Source organism: Cydia fagiglandana, chromosome 17, assembly GCF_963556715.1.
Source record: "Cydia fagiglandana chromosome 17, ilCydFagi1.1, whole genome shotgun sequence".
NCBI classification, from domain to species: domain Eukaryota; kingdom Metazoa; phylum Arthropoda; class Insecta; order Lepidoptera; family Tortricidae; genus Cydia; species Cydia fagiglandana.
This window is the reverse complement of record NC_085948.1, coordinates 11,894,582-11,911,977: the sequence shown is the minus strand read 5'-3', so window position 1 is coordinate 11,911,977 and position 17,396 is coordinate 11,894,582. Positions and strand designations below refer to the sequence as shown.

Genomic DNA, 17,396 nt, shown 5'->3' with positions numbered 1-17,396 from the left:
AGGTATAGTCTGTCAAACTTTGTCAGTAGAAAAGGCGCGAAATTCAAATTTTCTATAGGACGACGACCCTTAGAGTAGACCCTTTAGCACTTACATTTTTAAATTTGCCGTTTTTTTCTACCGATGACGGAAATAGCTTGACAGACTGTACCTACCTACCTACTCATTGTTGCAAGAGTAGCTTAATACTGTGCAGGTTTAATTCGAAATAAATTAGAATCATAAGGCGGAGATTAGGTACATATATACATATATAAAAATTATAAAAACCTCAGGCTGTCAGTGCGTTCTTTAGTCGTTTCGATTTAACTTCACTACTTATAAGTAGGTATCTAAAAAGAATTGAAACAGGTAAGTAGTTAAAAATAATGTCCAACGTGTACCATTAATATACCTTATAATAATATACTTACCTAATAATTATGTACTATATTATTTATTATTTATGTCTTTCGCTCACGTACAACTTGAAGTCGCCATATTCGTTCTGCCTCACCGAACGACCAGTCACCAGCCGCCGTGGAGGTGGAAGAAAGTAACCCCACAACGATAATGACTCGTTGATAACTCAGTGCTTCCAAGACCGAGCCCGCAACCGTCGCACCATGCGGCTCCTTCTCGCGACCCTCGCCGTGTGCGCGGCCTTAGGTAGTTGTTCGAAATTAAAGGGACTTCCGATTAACCGTAAACAAAAAATAATTTCAGCGTTACGCGGCCAAGATTCCAAATTTCCATTGCTTTCGCCGGAGAAGCAGTTTGAATATTTGCTTTACATTAAAAAAGTTCCTAAAGGTTTCAAGCAACCTACCAATACGATCAGTGATTATGCAAAGTTATTTTCGAATTTAATTACAGGAGTGCAAGGAAAGCACAGGCATAAGAAACACGTGCTAAGCAAAAGAAGCACCAGTAATTTAAAGTGTCATGAAAATGGAAGATTTTACAGGTGTGGTAACAATACATTATTTTTCCTCAAGCTTTATCAAACATAAAGCTAAGTAAAACTTCATCAGACCCAGCCATATTTCTATCATTTCATATTAATAGGTACAAATGGGTGCTGATACATTTATTGCTCTCCTGGAAATTAAGGGCTGATATGATCATTGATGATGATGATGTGATGACCATCATTTTCCCATCATTTGAATCGGCGCTAAGCAAACTATATATATGTTTGGCTAATAGGCTAACAAACGTCCAAAAAATTGCTCCGAGTCAAATGCTCCTTCCTTAAAATTTACAGTAATAGTTTTTATGGTTGAATAAATAATTGATATTAGGTGGAATTTAGTTCATTAATTGGTTATTAATGTGTAGGTAAAGAAAAGAAAACATAATCGACGACAAATTCATACCTTTCGAATAGAAATCATTATGTCATTACTCGGTAATCTCAGTATAGCGCGAGGTGAAATCGGTCCACTTTAAAAAACTGGTCGAAAAATGACTGTTATTCATAACATGATGCGAATGTCCGGTCATTTTACAGGCACGATAATATTCAAATACTTACTAAAGTAGATAAACTATTACATTATAAGACATAAACACGTACATAATTAAAAACACAAGTTAATGTTTAAGATGCAGCATAGGTAAATAATTAGTAGTTAGAGTCTGTGCGGAAAGAGAAGAGTCGTAAAAATTGAAATGTATTGGTATTGGTACCCATATATTCCACGACTCTTGTCTTTTTTGCACTATTGTCATACTCTATTATATAGGTACCTAGTAACCTATTTGTTAATTTAGGTGCTTATTAGCGGACGGGGAATCGCTAAGATGGAGAAAGATAATTAGGTAAACAAGCGCCTAACCAAATTTTATCGAATATTTTAAAATTAAAAAACCCCCAACATCATGTGGAGAAGAATTTTTTTGAATGGGAAGCCCGTCCCATGGCAAGCACTCTAGGTACGTAGTAAGTAGGTCTTCGCTCCATACACGTCAAAGGAAGAGCTTATAACTCCTTCTGCTCTAACGACCTTCTGTAAGTGGAATATCTGTACAAACACAAGACAGACAGAAGCGACCAAAGAGCTTGTAGACGGTCTTATATATTCATTTGACCTTATATTTTAATGACTTGCCATTCAGTTCCAGTTTCCCTGTAGATATACAATCTATCTTTGCCATTACAGTATGAGCTGCAAAATACCATCAGATTACGTTAACGAATCTATACCATAATAGCTATAATGTTTATCACGATCTGCGGTCAAAGAGCATTAAAGGTGCAGGCGCATCGTAACCACCAGGTAACCTTTTCAAGTTTCATAATTCTACTTAACCGTTTGGTTTAACTTATGTACGAAATATCATGATATTTATCATTCGCTTTTCGGTGAAGAAAAACATCGTGAGGAAACCAGGATAAAACCTAGTTTATCCTCTGGGTTGGAAATAATTGTCAAGCGGACCCCAGGCTCTCATGAGCCCGTGGGCCACGGCCCGGCCACGGCCCGGCCACGGCCACGCCCGCCCGCATTTAACGCGCGGCTATAACGCGAGGAAGAAGAAGAGACTTAACCGTTTGGTGAACAAATGAGGGTTTTCAAACAGAAGTAAGCATATTTACACATATAAGGTAGGTATAGAGCTAGGTAACAAAAATAGAGGTGATCCGTTTAATACCCATAATCGGTATCGTGATCCGATTGAGAATAAATATAAAAAAAACTTACAACAAAAATCTTGTCCCCATAAAAGATTTTTTTTTTATACTTAAGGCAGGTCGTCCAAATAGGTCAACCCGCCTATACGAGTACCTAGGCCTAACTCCACTCTATAGGAAGTAGGTAGGTAACAGAAAAAATAAGTTACTTTACGTAAGACTTAAATGCAAATAACCAATGACGTCAATGTTGTCCGCGAATTGCATTGATTGCAAATTTCCCAGCAGTGCAACGACCCCGGTCGACTTTCGCCGCAACCTTGACTGACGCTACCGTCCGTCCGCCGCATCTACATTTCCGCCGACCAGAGAAACTTTCGCTCTTCATATAATATTCATACATTAGCAGCTGTTTATGGATTTTATCCACGTGATAAAATAAACGTCATAACACGCGATTGAAAAAGAATATGACGGACACTGTCATGTCATTATCACGTAGACAAATTACGACCATCATAATCCATACTAATTGATTGCCATGACATGAATGAATATGTAGAGTCTGTGCGAAAAGAGAAGAGTCGTAGAATGTACCTATTGGATCCCATACCTACATTTCACGACTCGCTTCTCCTTCCGCACAAATTCTAAATAATGTAAGCCTATGTAAATTATATGAAAGTCTGACATTAGTTAGTTTGTTGTTCTGTGATCGATTGTCTTTTGTTTGTAAAACTTGATCGCGCTTTTCCGCCTTCGAGAGAAACTTTACTTCAAGCGTGAAGTAATGACCGTGAATTTATGTAATGTAGCTTTCCTAGAGTTGCCTCGGAATGTGATATAATGTCAATTGTTTTGTCCGGTTCGACGGACCAGCTTTTGCGACCAGCCGACCAGGCCGAGGGGCCTAGCCAAGATAGCAATTGATGCTAGAAAACGCAAATGGAAACTTAAATAATGTATTATATGGCTATTTAGTTTGTGTGACTATTTAGTCACGTGGCTTTTCGTTGCAGCTGTTACGACATCGTTAAATAGGATAACGTTAACGACAGTCATTGTAGTGGAATTCTGAGTTCCCAAATAATAAGTGAAGTACGTAAGAGTTTAGTGGAAGGTTTATAATATCTTCATAGATATTTAAACGCCAGTTTTTGTAATTTTGTACTTACATTTTATCAAATCTTGCCTACTCATTTTCTAACCAGAAACCCGGATCGCACAGAAGAAGCAACGTGGACAAATGACGAGTGCGCCAAATATTACCTGTGTCTCCAAAACGAGGTCTTCGAGTTTCGTTGTTCTCCGGGCCTGCTGTTTGACGTGAACAGGCAACTTTGTGACCAGGCGCAGAATGTTCACAACTGTGACGTGACTACTGGTGAGTTGTTTACCTTGTATTGTTGCCGTGTATGAGCTCTTTATGAAGCCAAACATTACCTGTGCCTCCAGAACGAAGATATAGTAGCACCGTGGTTTTCCGTGTTGTAAATGAAGTACTTCGTTGTCCCATTTGATACTGTCAATGTAGGAGCCTTTTAGAACGCCAAATCGATCCCAAGTTCCAAAACTTTCAAACTCAAAAGATGCGCTATTAATAATTTGAACAGTAATTTTGATCTTTTATTAACAACTTCTCTAAGCTACCTAGGTAGAATTTCTGTTCGGGTCAAAGTACATTATAATTATAACAAAACCATGTTCAAGTTCAGGCCAGATTTCGCGTAACCAGTGGCGGATTTGCAGTCTTGGCTAGGCCCCAGGCCCTGTAGTAACTAACTTTCTCAGCCTCAGCACCCATCATTTAGACTGGCCGCCTTGCTGCCGCCCTAGGCCCGGGCTTACTTGGCCTTAGGGCAAATCCGCCACTGCGCGTAGGTTACGATATCAAAACTACCTATCTTTGTTCCAGAAACACATATCCCGAAGCCTCTGCTGGAAAACGGCTCGTGCGCCAACGAGACGCACCTCGCCTGCGCTAACGGAAACTGTGTGCCTGCGGAATACTTCTGCGATGGATCCAACGACTGCGCTGACTCATCTGATGAAGTAAATACATGGTTTCTATCTCAACAAACTGACAGACGATAAGACAATTAATATCAGGGAGACCGAGCTTTGCTCGGAAAACCTGCGGAAAAAATTAAAACCTCAAGAATGCTCGGGGAGACCTAGCTAGATCGATTTATCGCCCCCGAAAACCCCAATATAGTAAATTTCATCGAAATCGTTAGAGCCGTTTCCGAGATCGCCGAAATATATACATATATATATATATATATATATATATATATATAAATAAACGAACAAGAATTGCTCGTTTAAAGGTGTAAGATAAGGACTGACCCAAGTCATGCAACTTTGATTAGAACTTTAAAAGAACTTTCATTAGAATTCCTTTCGTTGAAATTCTAATAATCGAAGTTATCCAATTCAAGACATCTTATTCATGTCGCGTAGGTCAAGTAAGCGTTGTTTATCTGTGGATACTGGTGCCCAAGTGTCCAGTCAGCTTTCTCTAGACCACACGTAACAACTCAAAGAAAAAGTAGTAATAGATGGTTCACACCAGTTGCCCATTTACAGATACACCCGGATGGATGCTACGTTGTTTAACATAGTTTCATGCAGTTAGGTACTAATTGTTATTAATAATTATTGTTTCTTAGGGACCGAGACCGAAAGTGGCCTAGAGGTAATGATAGCCACGTATTTAAGCTGAAGACGCACTAAGAGCCTACTAGACGTATTTAAGCTGAGGTATTTACTTGATCTGATGAAGTAAATAGCTGATTAATTAACGCAAATCTTGTGCCACTTCTAGTAAGTCATCGAGTTTTATAAATACTCCGTGTCAGTATTTATCTACATAATCTAAGCGATCTCTCATCACCCATGTAATAGGTGCAACATGACCGCAATTACTTTCTCTGCGCCTGACCAAGCATTATTTCAGGGCTGGTGCGACGTGCAGTACGACCCTAATTCTGCGGCGCCCTGCGACACGGGACTCTGCCAGCTGCCGGACTGCTTTTGCACCAAAACAGGGACTGACATCCCTGGTGGTTTAGTTCCAAACCAGGTAAAATAGGTACCCAGTTATAAACGACATATTTTAGGTGTAAAATTTCGAAGCACCTATTTTTCGTGTTGTTTATGTATGTTAGACTAAGAAGTTTTGGATCTCCCACCTAAAAAACGAAGTCAAAATTAAATGTAGCAAGAATCTAGAAATGCTCTCAGCGTACAAAAATCTAAAGTTTCTTGACTGCTACCTACTCCAGTTCGAGTACAAGTAGAATGAACCCAGGAAACTTTAAATTGTCTACGTCGTAGTGTTATTCTGTTATAGACTCCTCAAATGATCACCCTGACCTTCCACGGTCCAGTGAACCACGAGAACTGGGACGTGTTCACAAAACACTTGTTCACACCCGAGCGCCGAAACCCGAACGGGTGCAACATAAAGGCGACGTTCTTCATCCCGCACCAATATACCAACTACAGGCACGTGCAGAAGCTGTGGAACGAGGGGCATGAGATCGCTGTCAACTCTATTACGTAAGTTTTGTGTTCAAACAGTACTTGTGTACGCCCGAGTACCTACCGAAACCCGAACGGGTGCAACATAAAGGAGACGTTCTTCATCCCGCACCAATATACCAACTACAGGCACGTGCAGAAGCTGTGGCACGAGGGGCATGAGATCGCTGTCAACTCTATTACGTAAGTTTTGTGTTCAAACAGTAGGTACTTGTGTACGCCCGAGTACCTACCGATAACTGAACGGGTGCAACATAAAGGCGAGACGTTCTTCATCCCGCACCAATATACCAACTACAGGCATGTGCAGAAGCTGTGGAACGAGGGGCACGAGATCGCTGTCAACTCTATTACGTAAGTTTTGTGTTCAAACAGTACTTGTGTACGCCCGAGTACCTACCGATAACTGAACGGGTGCAACATAAAGGCGACGTGCAGAAGCTGTGGCACGAGGGGCATGAGATCGCTGTCAACTCTATTACGTAAGTTTTGTGTTCAAACTATTATTTCTCACGCCCAAGCGCGAAAAACCCAACAGAGCAACATAAAGGGGACATTTATTGAATAAACTTTTGATTACAGGAACCGCGGCCCCGAAGAATGGTGGTCCAAAAACGCCACTGTAGAGGATTGGTTCGATGAGATGGTCGGTCAAGCGAACATAATCAACAGATTCGCTAAAGTACGCATGGAAGACTTCAGGTACATACATGAATACTTTATTATCCTTCAGTCACTTCCAAATACTATTTTGTATCCGGCTCGAAGGACCACAACTGTTATAAATTCGGGAAAGCATTGTAGCGTTCCTTGTCGAAGGACTATAATATATGCAGCTCAAAAGTGCAAAACAAAAGCAGATTTTTAACCAATTTCAATTGTTTCAGGGGCCTCCGCGTCCCGCACCTGTCACTGGGCTGGAACCGCCAGTTCCTCATGATGCAAGAGTTTGGCTTCGTGTACGATGCGACGGCGGTCGCGCCGGTGTCGGACCCACCGTACTGGCCGTACACGCTCGATTATAAAATGCCGCACAAGTGTTCCGGTAAATATTCCTTTATGAGTTGCTTGTTTATTACCTATCTACTGAAGATTAGGGTTTATACTCATGAGTCATGTCTCATATGTTTGGGTTGGTGTTCTGTATGGCGCGCGTGGATGGACCGTATACGATCCACTGTGTAAAACAATTTCTAGAGCCATGTAACTAACTTAGAATGAAAGAGGAAAAATTACAAATTAAAAGCAGCTATTGAACCGTATACCCGCTTTAAGAGAACAAACAGATTAGTACTAAAGAACATATAAACAATGCAAAAACAACCGTTAATTCTTTTTAATACGCGATGTTCATTGTGTACATCTTTGATCAACATGTAATTAGAGCGTGCGACCGATTAAGTAACAGTTATGCCGCTGTCGACTAGAAACTCGCAAGATGTACGTGTAGATTACATAACAAAAGCATCACACTACACTCTTTCCTGGCATAAAAGTGCTAAGCCTTTCCGTAACGTAAACATGCATGACAATATCAAATTTTGTTAACGCATGTTTCCGCGCTCAGTTCCGAATATCGTCATGCGATTGCATGATAAAAGCGCAATTACTATTCGACATTATTGTTTAAGACTTTTTTTATTCGAGCTGTTAATAACAGGAAGGAATCTGCCTTCACGCTTGTACGGTTTGTTTCCTTAGGAAGACCTTTCGTTATAAAAGTGGAGCATTGGCTTTAATATTATACAAATTTTACCTTCCAATAAAATTATTATTATGTTTCCTATCCACATCGGATATCTTCATTGAGAGAGTAACGCGATCGTTGACCAATGATGCCGCTAGCGTCTATGTAGTCGCTCCGCCCCACGCCGTGACGTAGTTCCGCTTCCACTTCCTGCGAACCGTTGCTCGCTCCCCGCTACTCGCCACCGCCATGTCATTGTTGAGGAGAAGTACCGTCGGCATAAAAGTAGCCTAGTAGCCTGCCAGGAAGGCATTACTCAGATATCCGATGTGGATAGGAAACATAATAATAATTTTATTGGAAGGTAAAATTTGTATATTATGTGTTCCGTACTCCACATCGGATATCTTCATTGAGACCTGTTTATTATCTCCTGGTGGCGAGTTAGCGGGCGCGCAAGCGATAGGGCTACACCTACTGTCATAGAACTCAGAGAAAGAATAAATATGTATACACCATATTGCAACCCATGAAATCACAGTGACTCGTTATAATGTGAATTACAGGAAATTGAGAATTGAAACTGTAATCTCAGGTTCGAATCTGACGTTAAACTGGTTTAAGAGGATTCTCATTCGAAATCGCATCCGATCCGCAGAATCTCGGCGAGTCATGTTCCCAATTAACATAAGCGAAAATATCGCTAAGTGAATAGCTTTCCAGCCAATTTAGTTATTAAGTACATCGTGGATCGAAAGCAATCGTAGGCGAGGCCGGCTTGGATGAGACTGTGGCTGAAAGAAATAAGCGAAGTGTCCCCTAACATTTTGTGTAATTCTCGCAAGGTGACGTACCCAGACTACCTACTTATACTGGGTCTATACTTTATTCCGGAGCTTCTAAGAGTCCAGTCGGTAAGACACGTTATCTGGTTTAGAGCCGAATTTCGGACACAAAATAATAGCGTTAAAGTTATCTATGTAATTGCCCGGGCTACAGTGTAGTAGAGTAAGGTCATTGACCCTGCGGCCTGATGCTAACAGCAAAAGTGCGGCAGCTATTCTATCGTACTTCTTCTAACGTACCTAACGTTGTAGGGCTATTTAAATTAGGGCAAGTAGATGTCTCGCGTCCCAAGCTGGTGCTTTGGGAGGCGCTGGTCTCGCTATTAATGGCGTTGGAAGAAGGCATAGTGTCCGATAGTGGTTCATACACAGCACTTGTGAGAGGCTTATGAACGAATATCGTTCTGAAAGCTAACATGGATAATAGAAATAGACGTCTGAGATAGCTCGCTACTTCACTGGATAGAGGTACCTGGCAGTTGATCTTATTTTTGATGCACCAGAAAGACCGTTTCTACATTGTGGCCGTACATGCAGCCTAGACAAGGGGACGATCTAGGGGCTCCCGTTACTGTTTTCTATACAAACACAGTACCGGAATCGGGAATATCCGGTTCTTCCATATTAGTGAGACAGTGACAGTTGCGTTTCGTTCGCTACGTAGCGTTAGACCTTGGCATGTTATATGCATGCGCCAGTCACGCCAGTAGCGGACGTCACTCCTGATCCCGCCAGCTCGGTGTTGGAGCGTCCTATCTGACAGGAGCTACGCCTCATTCTTAAGGTCGTTGACTCGTAAGGGAGGGCGGTCTGACGTTGTGTTCACTAGGACCGCCAGTAAATTGCAAGCTTACCACAGCTACTTTAAGACTCCTTATCACGCCGTCGCAGTACATAGACTAGGCTGGGAGGTGGAGACATCCATGCCAAGTCTCACAGGCAGCTGTCAAAGGTCGTGGTAGCAGTTCAATGAGTCTGTTAAGAAATACCGTGGCACAGTGCGAGGGCTCTCGAAAGCGGAGGCCGGCCAACTGGGCGCCTGTCAGGCGAAGACAGTCTCGGCGGCTGCTGGGCGCAGCTGCCACTCGGGCGCGCAGTGACTTCTTGATAAACCGTCGCCCTCGGGGGTTGTACCGACCTGGCAAGTAGCAAGCAACCAGCGCGACCTGTAGACGATCTGCTGGCATCAGCAGTTTTTGCGACAGCCGTAGTAACGGAAGGGATGTAGTGTCGCCGTCGTTTTATGTATACTGTACCGGTGCGGTTGTATGTTTACACTTCTGTCGTCAGCGCTGCAGATGCGGCCCGTTAACGGTTACTCTTCGCTGAGAGGGCCTTACCTCGTACATTGTCTACCAATATTGGAGATTGTAACGGACTGCTTGCATAAGATGAGGAAGAAAGTGGTGCGAGGCTTTCGGCAGCTCCGTGTTGCTGGGGACTGCGAAGGCTTCACCTTCCTCCATGAACTAAAGTTTGCGAATTTGAGACTGAACAGAAGGCATTGAGTCTCATTTCTGCGAGAAACTCTGCAGCAAGGCAGGCCTGTATGTCGCGAAAAAGAAAACTTTCAATCGGTGTGTTGTGCCGCGTGTCCCACGTGATGTCTAGGAGCGTGATGGTCTAATTCGCTTTATCCGAAGAGACACCCTATATCGAGTTAGTATAGGGCATCGAGTTAGTAGCATGCTTTTAAGGAAATCGAACTGATGAAATCAAGTCTAAAATCGATTTTGGCGCTTTGCGTAACAAAACTGTTTCGATAAAGTCGAATACAGACAGATGGAAACTGCTGGAGTCCTCCTGGCCCCTTTCTCTTAGCACCGGAAACTCAAGCTTGTTCAGGCGCAGCGGGTTTATTTGTCCCATTTTGTTTATTATGGCTTTTCGCACGAGTTCGTCTTTGTAAGACGGAACTTAAGCTGGAGAGCGCGAGCAAGCAGAGATAATTATGTGAAGTCTGCAGACCTTTTCGATGCCTTTCACCTCGGTTTCGAGCGGTCGCACAGGGCCTTGTCGCTAGCTGTTCTCCGGTTGGACCACTCCATGGCCTCGAGAAGTCGTAGGAATTTCGAAGCGACACAGCGAAGTCGATCGGCACCTTTATGAAACCCGGGAACACGACGTATTTTCCTCTGAGTATCGACATATCTTACCGCTTTCAACTCCGGCCAGTCGAGCCGCGCTAGGACGGGGCTCTTTACGACCTTGTCTGCCGTCGCCGGAGGATTCTTTAACCGAAACCAAGAGCTTAGCGGTCTGTTCGTGCTGTACCATACCATACCTATACCTGCACCATAGCTATAGGCGCCTGCGTACCTCAATGGAACCATGTGGACAGGACAAAACTGATACTGTGGCGCCCAGCGAGCAAGGGACGACATCGTCGTAGTTGCAGCATCGGTGGACAGCATCGGCGTGATTGTGGCAACCGCCGCCGCTCGGGAGGCGCCGGTGCGTGAAGCTAGGGGCGCCATCGTGGCGGCCGGCTCGGGGGGGGGGGGGTGCACCGGTGCCTGAGGCCGGGCGGCTCATGGCGGCCGCCACTGGTTCGGGAAGCGCTGGTGCGTGAGGCGAGGACCCATAGTGGCGGCCCGCTCTAGAAGCGTTGTCGCGTGAGGCGGGCGGCTCTATCGTGGCGGCCGCCGCCACCGGCTCGGGAGGCGCCGGTGCGTGCGGCGAGAGGCGCCATCGTGGCGGCCAGCTCGGGAGGTACCGGTGCATGAGGCGGTCGCCGTCTGGCTGGCTGGTCTGGGAGGCACTGCTGTGAGGCGAGAGGCGCCATCGTGGCGGCCAGCTCGAGAGGCGCCAGTGCGCAGGTGGTGGTGCCATCGTGGCGGGCAGCGCCATTGTGGCAGCCGCCGCCGCCGCGTCGATGCGTAATGCGAGAGGCGCCATCGTGGCGGCCAGCTCGGGGGGCAGGCGGCGTCATCGAGCGGGCGGCGCCATCATGGCGGCCACCGTCGCCAGGCTCAGGTGTGAGAGGCGCCGTCGTGGCGGCCAGCTCGACAGGCGCCGGTGCGCGTGACGGACGTTACCGGCACGGGAGGCGCCGATGGCTAGGCTCGTAGCTGCACGCATCATCACGGCGACGCTGTTGCCCTCGGCGGTGCCATCGTGGTGGCCACCACCGGCGCGTAGGTCACCAGCGACGTCATGACGGGCGGCAACCAACGCGGCGATCGTCGCTGTACTCGTAGCATTTCCACTGCTTACACGTAACTTACCTTCCTTCCGCTCGAGCAGTCGGGACGCAGAAGCGGTCCGCCTTCACCTTGGCGCGATCCACCCGCGATGCGCCCGCAGCTGCAGGAGCGGGCGTGTGACGTCTCGCAGAGCCACGCGGATCTCTCGGAGTCCCGCTGGACTGGAAGCGTCCGCACCGCAACTGCAGCAATAGGAGCGGGCGTCTCGCGGACTGGAGGCGTCCGCACCGTGACTGCAGCAACAGGAGCGGGCGTGTGACGTCTCTCGGAGTCCCGCGGACTGGAGGCGTCCGCACCGCGACTGCAGCAACAGGAGCGGGCGGGTGACGCCTCTCGGAGTCCCGCGGACTGGAGGCGTCCGCACCGCGACTGCAGCAACAGGAGCGGGCGTGTGACGTCTCTCGGGGTCCCGCGGACTGGAGGCGTCCGCACCGCGACTGCAGCAACAGGAGCGGGCGTGTGACGTCTCTCGGGGTCCCGCGGACTGGAGGCGTCCGCACCGCGACTGCAGCAACAGGAGCGGGCGTGTGACGTCTCTCGGAGTCCCGCGGACTGGAGGCGTCCGCACCGCGACTGTAGTAACAGGAGCGGGCGTGTGGCGTCTCGCCGAGTCCTGCGGACTGGAGGCGTCCACCGTGGCCCGCAGCGTCGCGGTGTCTCGGAGTCACCTTGGACGACAGCAGAAGAAAGACGCGGCGCGCGCGGGCGGGGGCGGGCGCCGGGGGACGGGGCGCCCCGGTCGCGCCGCAACTAACAACACGAGGTACTCCCAGGCTACTGCCTGAGAACCCTCCTTTAGTGACGAAGTAACTTCTGAACGCCAATAAAATTAGAATATCTTAAACTGGCTCACCGGATGGTTCGAGACAATCCAAACCTCCTTATCAGCGAAGCGCGGCACCCGACAGCGGCGCGCGCAGGCTGTCCGCCTCCGCGCCGCCCGGGCGCCGCCGCCGCCGCCGCAGGCACGATGACCGCGCGTTCCCTCTCCGATGCGGAGCGACTTGTTACCACTTGTTAACAAAAACCACTGACGCACTTCCTACTTCGATCTCGAAAATGCGAGTTAACGGTAACGATTTTAGCAGCATGGAATGTGAAAATTAATTTAGCAAGAAAAAAGTGGGTAGAATCGAAAAGCACCGTTCGATGACTTCGATCGCGAGACCGCCAAAAGACTAATAGTGGCGATCTCTGCCATATCTCACTATTTAATCGACCGAGCTTTGGATCGGAAATGTTAAAGCACCATGCTGCAAAAATATATACAAAAAATATTTGCGGACCATCGGTCAAGACGGTCGACGAAACAATGACATGGCGGTGGCGAGTAGCGGGGAGCGAGCAACGGTTCGCAGGAAGTGGAAGCGGAACTACGTCACGGCGTGGGGCGGAGCGACTACATAGACGCTAGCGGCATCATTGGTCAACGATCGCGTTACTCTCTCAATGAAGATATCCGATGTGGAGTACGGAACACATAATAACCGAATGATACTTTTGGTCCGTGGATTTTAGAATAGAGACCTTCTTTCTTCCTGGCGTTATCCCGGCATTTTTCCACGGCTCATGGGAGCCTGGGGTCCGCTTGACAACTAATCCCATGATTTGACGTAGGCACTAGTTTTTTATTTTTAGGCACTAGAACTACATTAAACAATGCTCTAAATTAGGATGAGAATGGAAGCAACAAAAAAATACAACGCCTACTAGAATATCTTTAACTCCATACTGCTTACACCCGTATATAGTTATCTATACAGCTCGCATATTACATCCGTTACTTATAAGGCGGGTCCTCACAGAACGAGCCGCCGAGCGAGGAAATTGCCGAGCGAAGCAGCTCGGTCTGTGTAGACGTCGTACCTCAGCCGCATTGCTTCTGGCGAGGCTTCTTCAAGGTCTTCACTAACCCGCCTATTTAATTAAGACAGGGTAGGGTTTCCTCTGACCACGCCCGCAGACTGTATTTTAGAGTCATATACATACATTTAAAACTATTCAACAGGAAACCAGTACTGCCCAACGCGGAGCTACGCCGGCGTATGGGAGATGCCCATAAACCCATTCCTGAACGAAGGAGGCAAGGAAGAGGAAGCGTGTACGACCCTGGAACACTGCCCCAAGCTGACTGACAAAGATGTGTACGATGTCCTGGTCAGCAACTTCAAAAGACATTATCTGAAGAACAGGGCTCCGTTCGGCATTCATTTGAATGCTACGTGGTTGAAGAATGCTGAATATTTGCATGCTTTTAAGGTAATTTTTATGGACACAGTTCTGAGGCATGGCAATAGGGTCGCCATTAGATAAAGGACAAACAATGTACTCACAAATATCAAAACTAGAGTCATTTGCCAAGCCCTACATATTTGATTTTTGAAAACTTGCAAAGTCCCTATAAATATTTTTAAAGGACAATATTCCACATGTTCTTTCTCAGCCAGGTGATAATGAAAAACGGTCAATTTAGCTAATTTGCAAAAAGCAGAAAATAATTTCTCCCAAAGCTCATATCTCCTCTTCCTCAACCTAAATAATTACATAATTTCACTTTTATGTGTATTGTTTTTCTTTGTCTTTTCTTTTACTTTGTAGTTTCACAGTGCCTTGGTTTTTTACTGTAATGCTGTGTTACTTATTTGATCAATAAAATAAATAAAGAATGCAATGTAATTTTCTTTTACAGAAATTTATCAGTGAATTAATGAAACTACCGGATGTCTACTTTGTGACAAACAAACAAGCCATCGAATGGATGAAGCGGCCAACGCCAGTGCTCCATATAAACAAGTTTGAGCCGTGGCAGTGCAAAAATCACAATTTGGACGATGTTGAATATGCCTGCCACAAACCGAGGACTTGTAAACTACAGTCAAAGGTTCTACAGCATGATAAGTACATGATAACCTGTCAAGGTTGCCCACAGAGCTATCCATGGATAAGAAACGAGTTTGGACTAGATTAATATTAAAAAATAATGTACCATCATTGACACAGTTAATTGACTATTTATAGCTCGTCAAGCAAATCTTGTCAGTAGAAAAAGGCGCGAAATTTAAATTCTCTATGGGACGATAACCCTTCGCGCCTAGATTTTATTAATTTGCCGCCTTTTTCTACTGACAAGATTTGCTTGAGCAACTTTATATGTATACCTTGTTGCAACTATACTTGCTGGAAAACTAAGTGGAAAATCAGGTCAGGTAAATCATCAGAATCATGTTGTCTCTTTCGCACTTGCACAGCCTTATGGAGTGGGACTTGCAACAGTAGTGCAGGTAGTATTATGCATAAAAGGTACATACAGTAACACTCTTACCTGTCCATCGATGGACCTTATTACAAAAGGCATAAGGTCCACCGATGGGCAGTTAACAGTGTGGGCGATGGTACATGGTACCTGACTTTTAATGCCCAACTTGCTACATGGTGCTCCGGCAAGTATAGACGAAGTATACCGATAATCAGTTAAGTGTGTGGTGTTAGTAAATATACTATAACTTATGACTTAAGTTACCAGTGGAGCAGATGACTTTATGAATGGATTTGGACATTGTTGTTCCATAGTATTATAGTGTAATAGGTTTTGTAAATTTTAAGCATGTGTGCAATAATTTATTTTTTGTAGATAATAAATATAAATAACGTTTTTTGTTGGTTTTGATTTGAAACTACAGTATGGTCCTTAAATTATTTAATGTAGACTTAAAAATATAAATGATACATTACACAGACTATCCTTCTTGGGTGATGAAGGGGTTTGGAATGGCCTCCATTCCGTCCATGGGACAGATCAACACCACTGATGTTCCTCGGCAGACTACCAGTCCTAATGCTCTGGTATCATCTAGCAGTTTGTATGGGTCATCAGGATCTGTAAAAAAATAAGTAAAAACTGTTATATCCAACAAACCTTATAATTAAATGTTGACACATAGTAAAAAAACTTCATTTACTTGATAATTTTACCATGATGAATCATATTAAGTCTGGTATTTGTTTCACATTGAAAGTATTAACTTGAAATCACAACTTAATAACATGTGTATCTCACCTTTAAGATGTGAAAGAAAATAGTTATTTACGATACAAGTGCGAAAAATAGGAAATTCGAAACGAGTGGCGATAAATTAAAACACGATCGAAGGGAGTGTTTTAAATCAACACGAGTTGCGAATTACCTGTTCGCACGTGTATCGTACAACGTTTTACAGTACATATGGCCCTTTAAACTTTTGACATCGCACGAAAAGTGCTATTTTACGCACTAGTGCGGGAAAATAGGATCATATGTACTGTAAATGATATTTTTAATACAGTTGCTCAAAAAGTGCTACTTTACATAGCTGTTTAGCATGCGGAAAGTTGGTTATCTCGAACTAGTGCTTTTTACTTTTCCAATTTTTTTAAATTTATACTTGTTCCAATTCACGACTACTTATTGATGAGTGTTAATATTAGTTTCCTTTAAACGTCGTAATCAGCATAAAAACCTACCGTTAATGTAAGAATATGAAAAATATTACATATTTCATATTTAATTACTTACCTCTTCATCATTATAACACGTTTATTTTTTAATATTCAATATTGAAAATTCCGTTCTTAATAAGTTGACAGAATGGAACGGAATAGCTGCCAAACGCCCATAGATATAATATACTTAAAGACGACGTCTAACCGAGCTGTCACTGTTACCACTTTTGTTTAGTGTACGATTAACAATGTTTTTCTTATTTTTTCGCAACTGTATTAAAAAACGTCGTTCGATACACGTGCGGAAATGTCATTCTTCACTCGTCCCGAGTCTTTCCACTCGCCTGCGGCTCGTGGCAAGATATCTCGGTACTCGTGAAGTAATGACATACCTTCCGCACTAGCATCGAAATGTACTATTATGGATTAAAGTGCACATATTTCTATACCTGCAAGGCTGATTTTATACTAACCTCTAAGAAATTCGGTGGTGTTGTCGAGCACCAAGTTTAGCAGAGGATCGTAACCTTTCAAAATGCCGGCGGCCTCGCGCCCTCCGGCGAACTTAACTCGTATACTCTTCTCCAAATATTTACTCAGGTCAAGAATAGACTCTTTTCTTCGCTTTTCTTTTCCATCTCCTGCTCCTTGAGGACCCTATGAGTGGGGTATAAATAAAATAGTTATTAAAATGCAAGAGAATATTAAATTTCTATTCCATACAAATATTGTTTTTGTTACCTTTGCCTTATCACCGCCGCCTTCTTTTGAAGCCATTGTAGGACAATACTAGTCAATAATTGGGTATTCTAGAAAGTTTTACTGCCGATATCAGCTGTGTTTGCATGCAAATAATAGCGAAATATAGAAATGCAAGTTCAAAACAATAATTTAAGGTTATGTTAAACGTGTCAAACGATCAATCGCATATTGGAGGGAAACAACTAGTTTCTGAACGAATTTGAAGAAAAAACATGTTTTGAGTATCTACAAATACCGGTCTAAAGTAGTTTACA

General features: G+C 44.4%; 2 protein-coding genes across 2 annotated transcripts; one reads left to right on the top strand and one right to left on the bottom strand.

Annotated features, from left to right (window-relative positions):
• The first annotated feature begins 452 nt into the window (after window positions 1-452).
• On the top strand, window positions 453-15,553 carry LOC134672529 (chitin deacetylase 1). Its single transcript, XM_063530472.1, has 9 exons — window positions 453-946; window positions 3,829-4,001; window positions 4,533-4,669; window positions 5,577-5,702; window positions 5,973-6,181; window positions 6,746-6,865; window positions 7,051-7,208; window positions 13,910-14,160; window positions 14,591-15,553. The coding sequence occupies exons 1-9, from the start codon at window positions 606-608 to the stop codon at window positions 14,867-14,869; spliced, it is 1,794 nt and encodes a 597-aa protein (XP_063386542.1). The 5' UTR covers window positions 453-605; the 3' UTR covers window positions 14,870-15,553.
• A 30-nt stretch (window positions 15,554-15,583) lies between these two features.
• On the bottom strand, window positions 15,584-17,285 carry LOC134672541 (U6 snRNA-associated Sm-like protein LSm7). The gene is made up of 3 exons (XM_063530487.1): window positions 17,122-17,285; window positions 16,854-17,037; window positions 15,584-15,778 (listed from the first exon to the last, which is right to left on the bottom strand). The coding sequence occupies exons 1-3, from the start codon at window positions 17,155-17,157 to the stop codon at window positions 15,639-15,641; spliced, it is 360 nt and encodes a 119-aa protein (XP_063386557.1). The 5' UTR covers window positions 17,158-17,285; the 3' UTR covers window positions 15,584-15,638.
• Window positions 17,286-17,396: the final 111 nt, after the last annotated feature.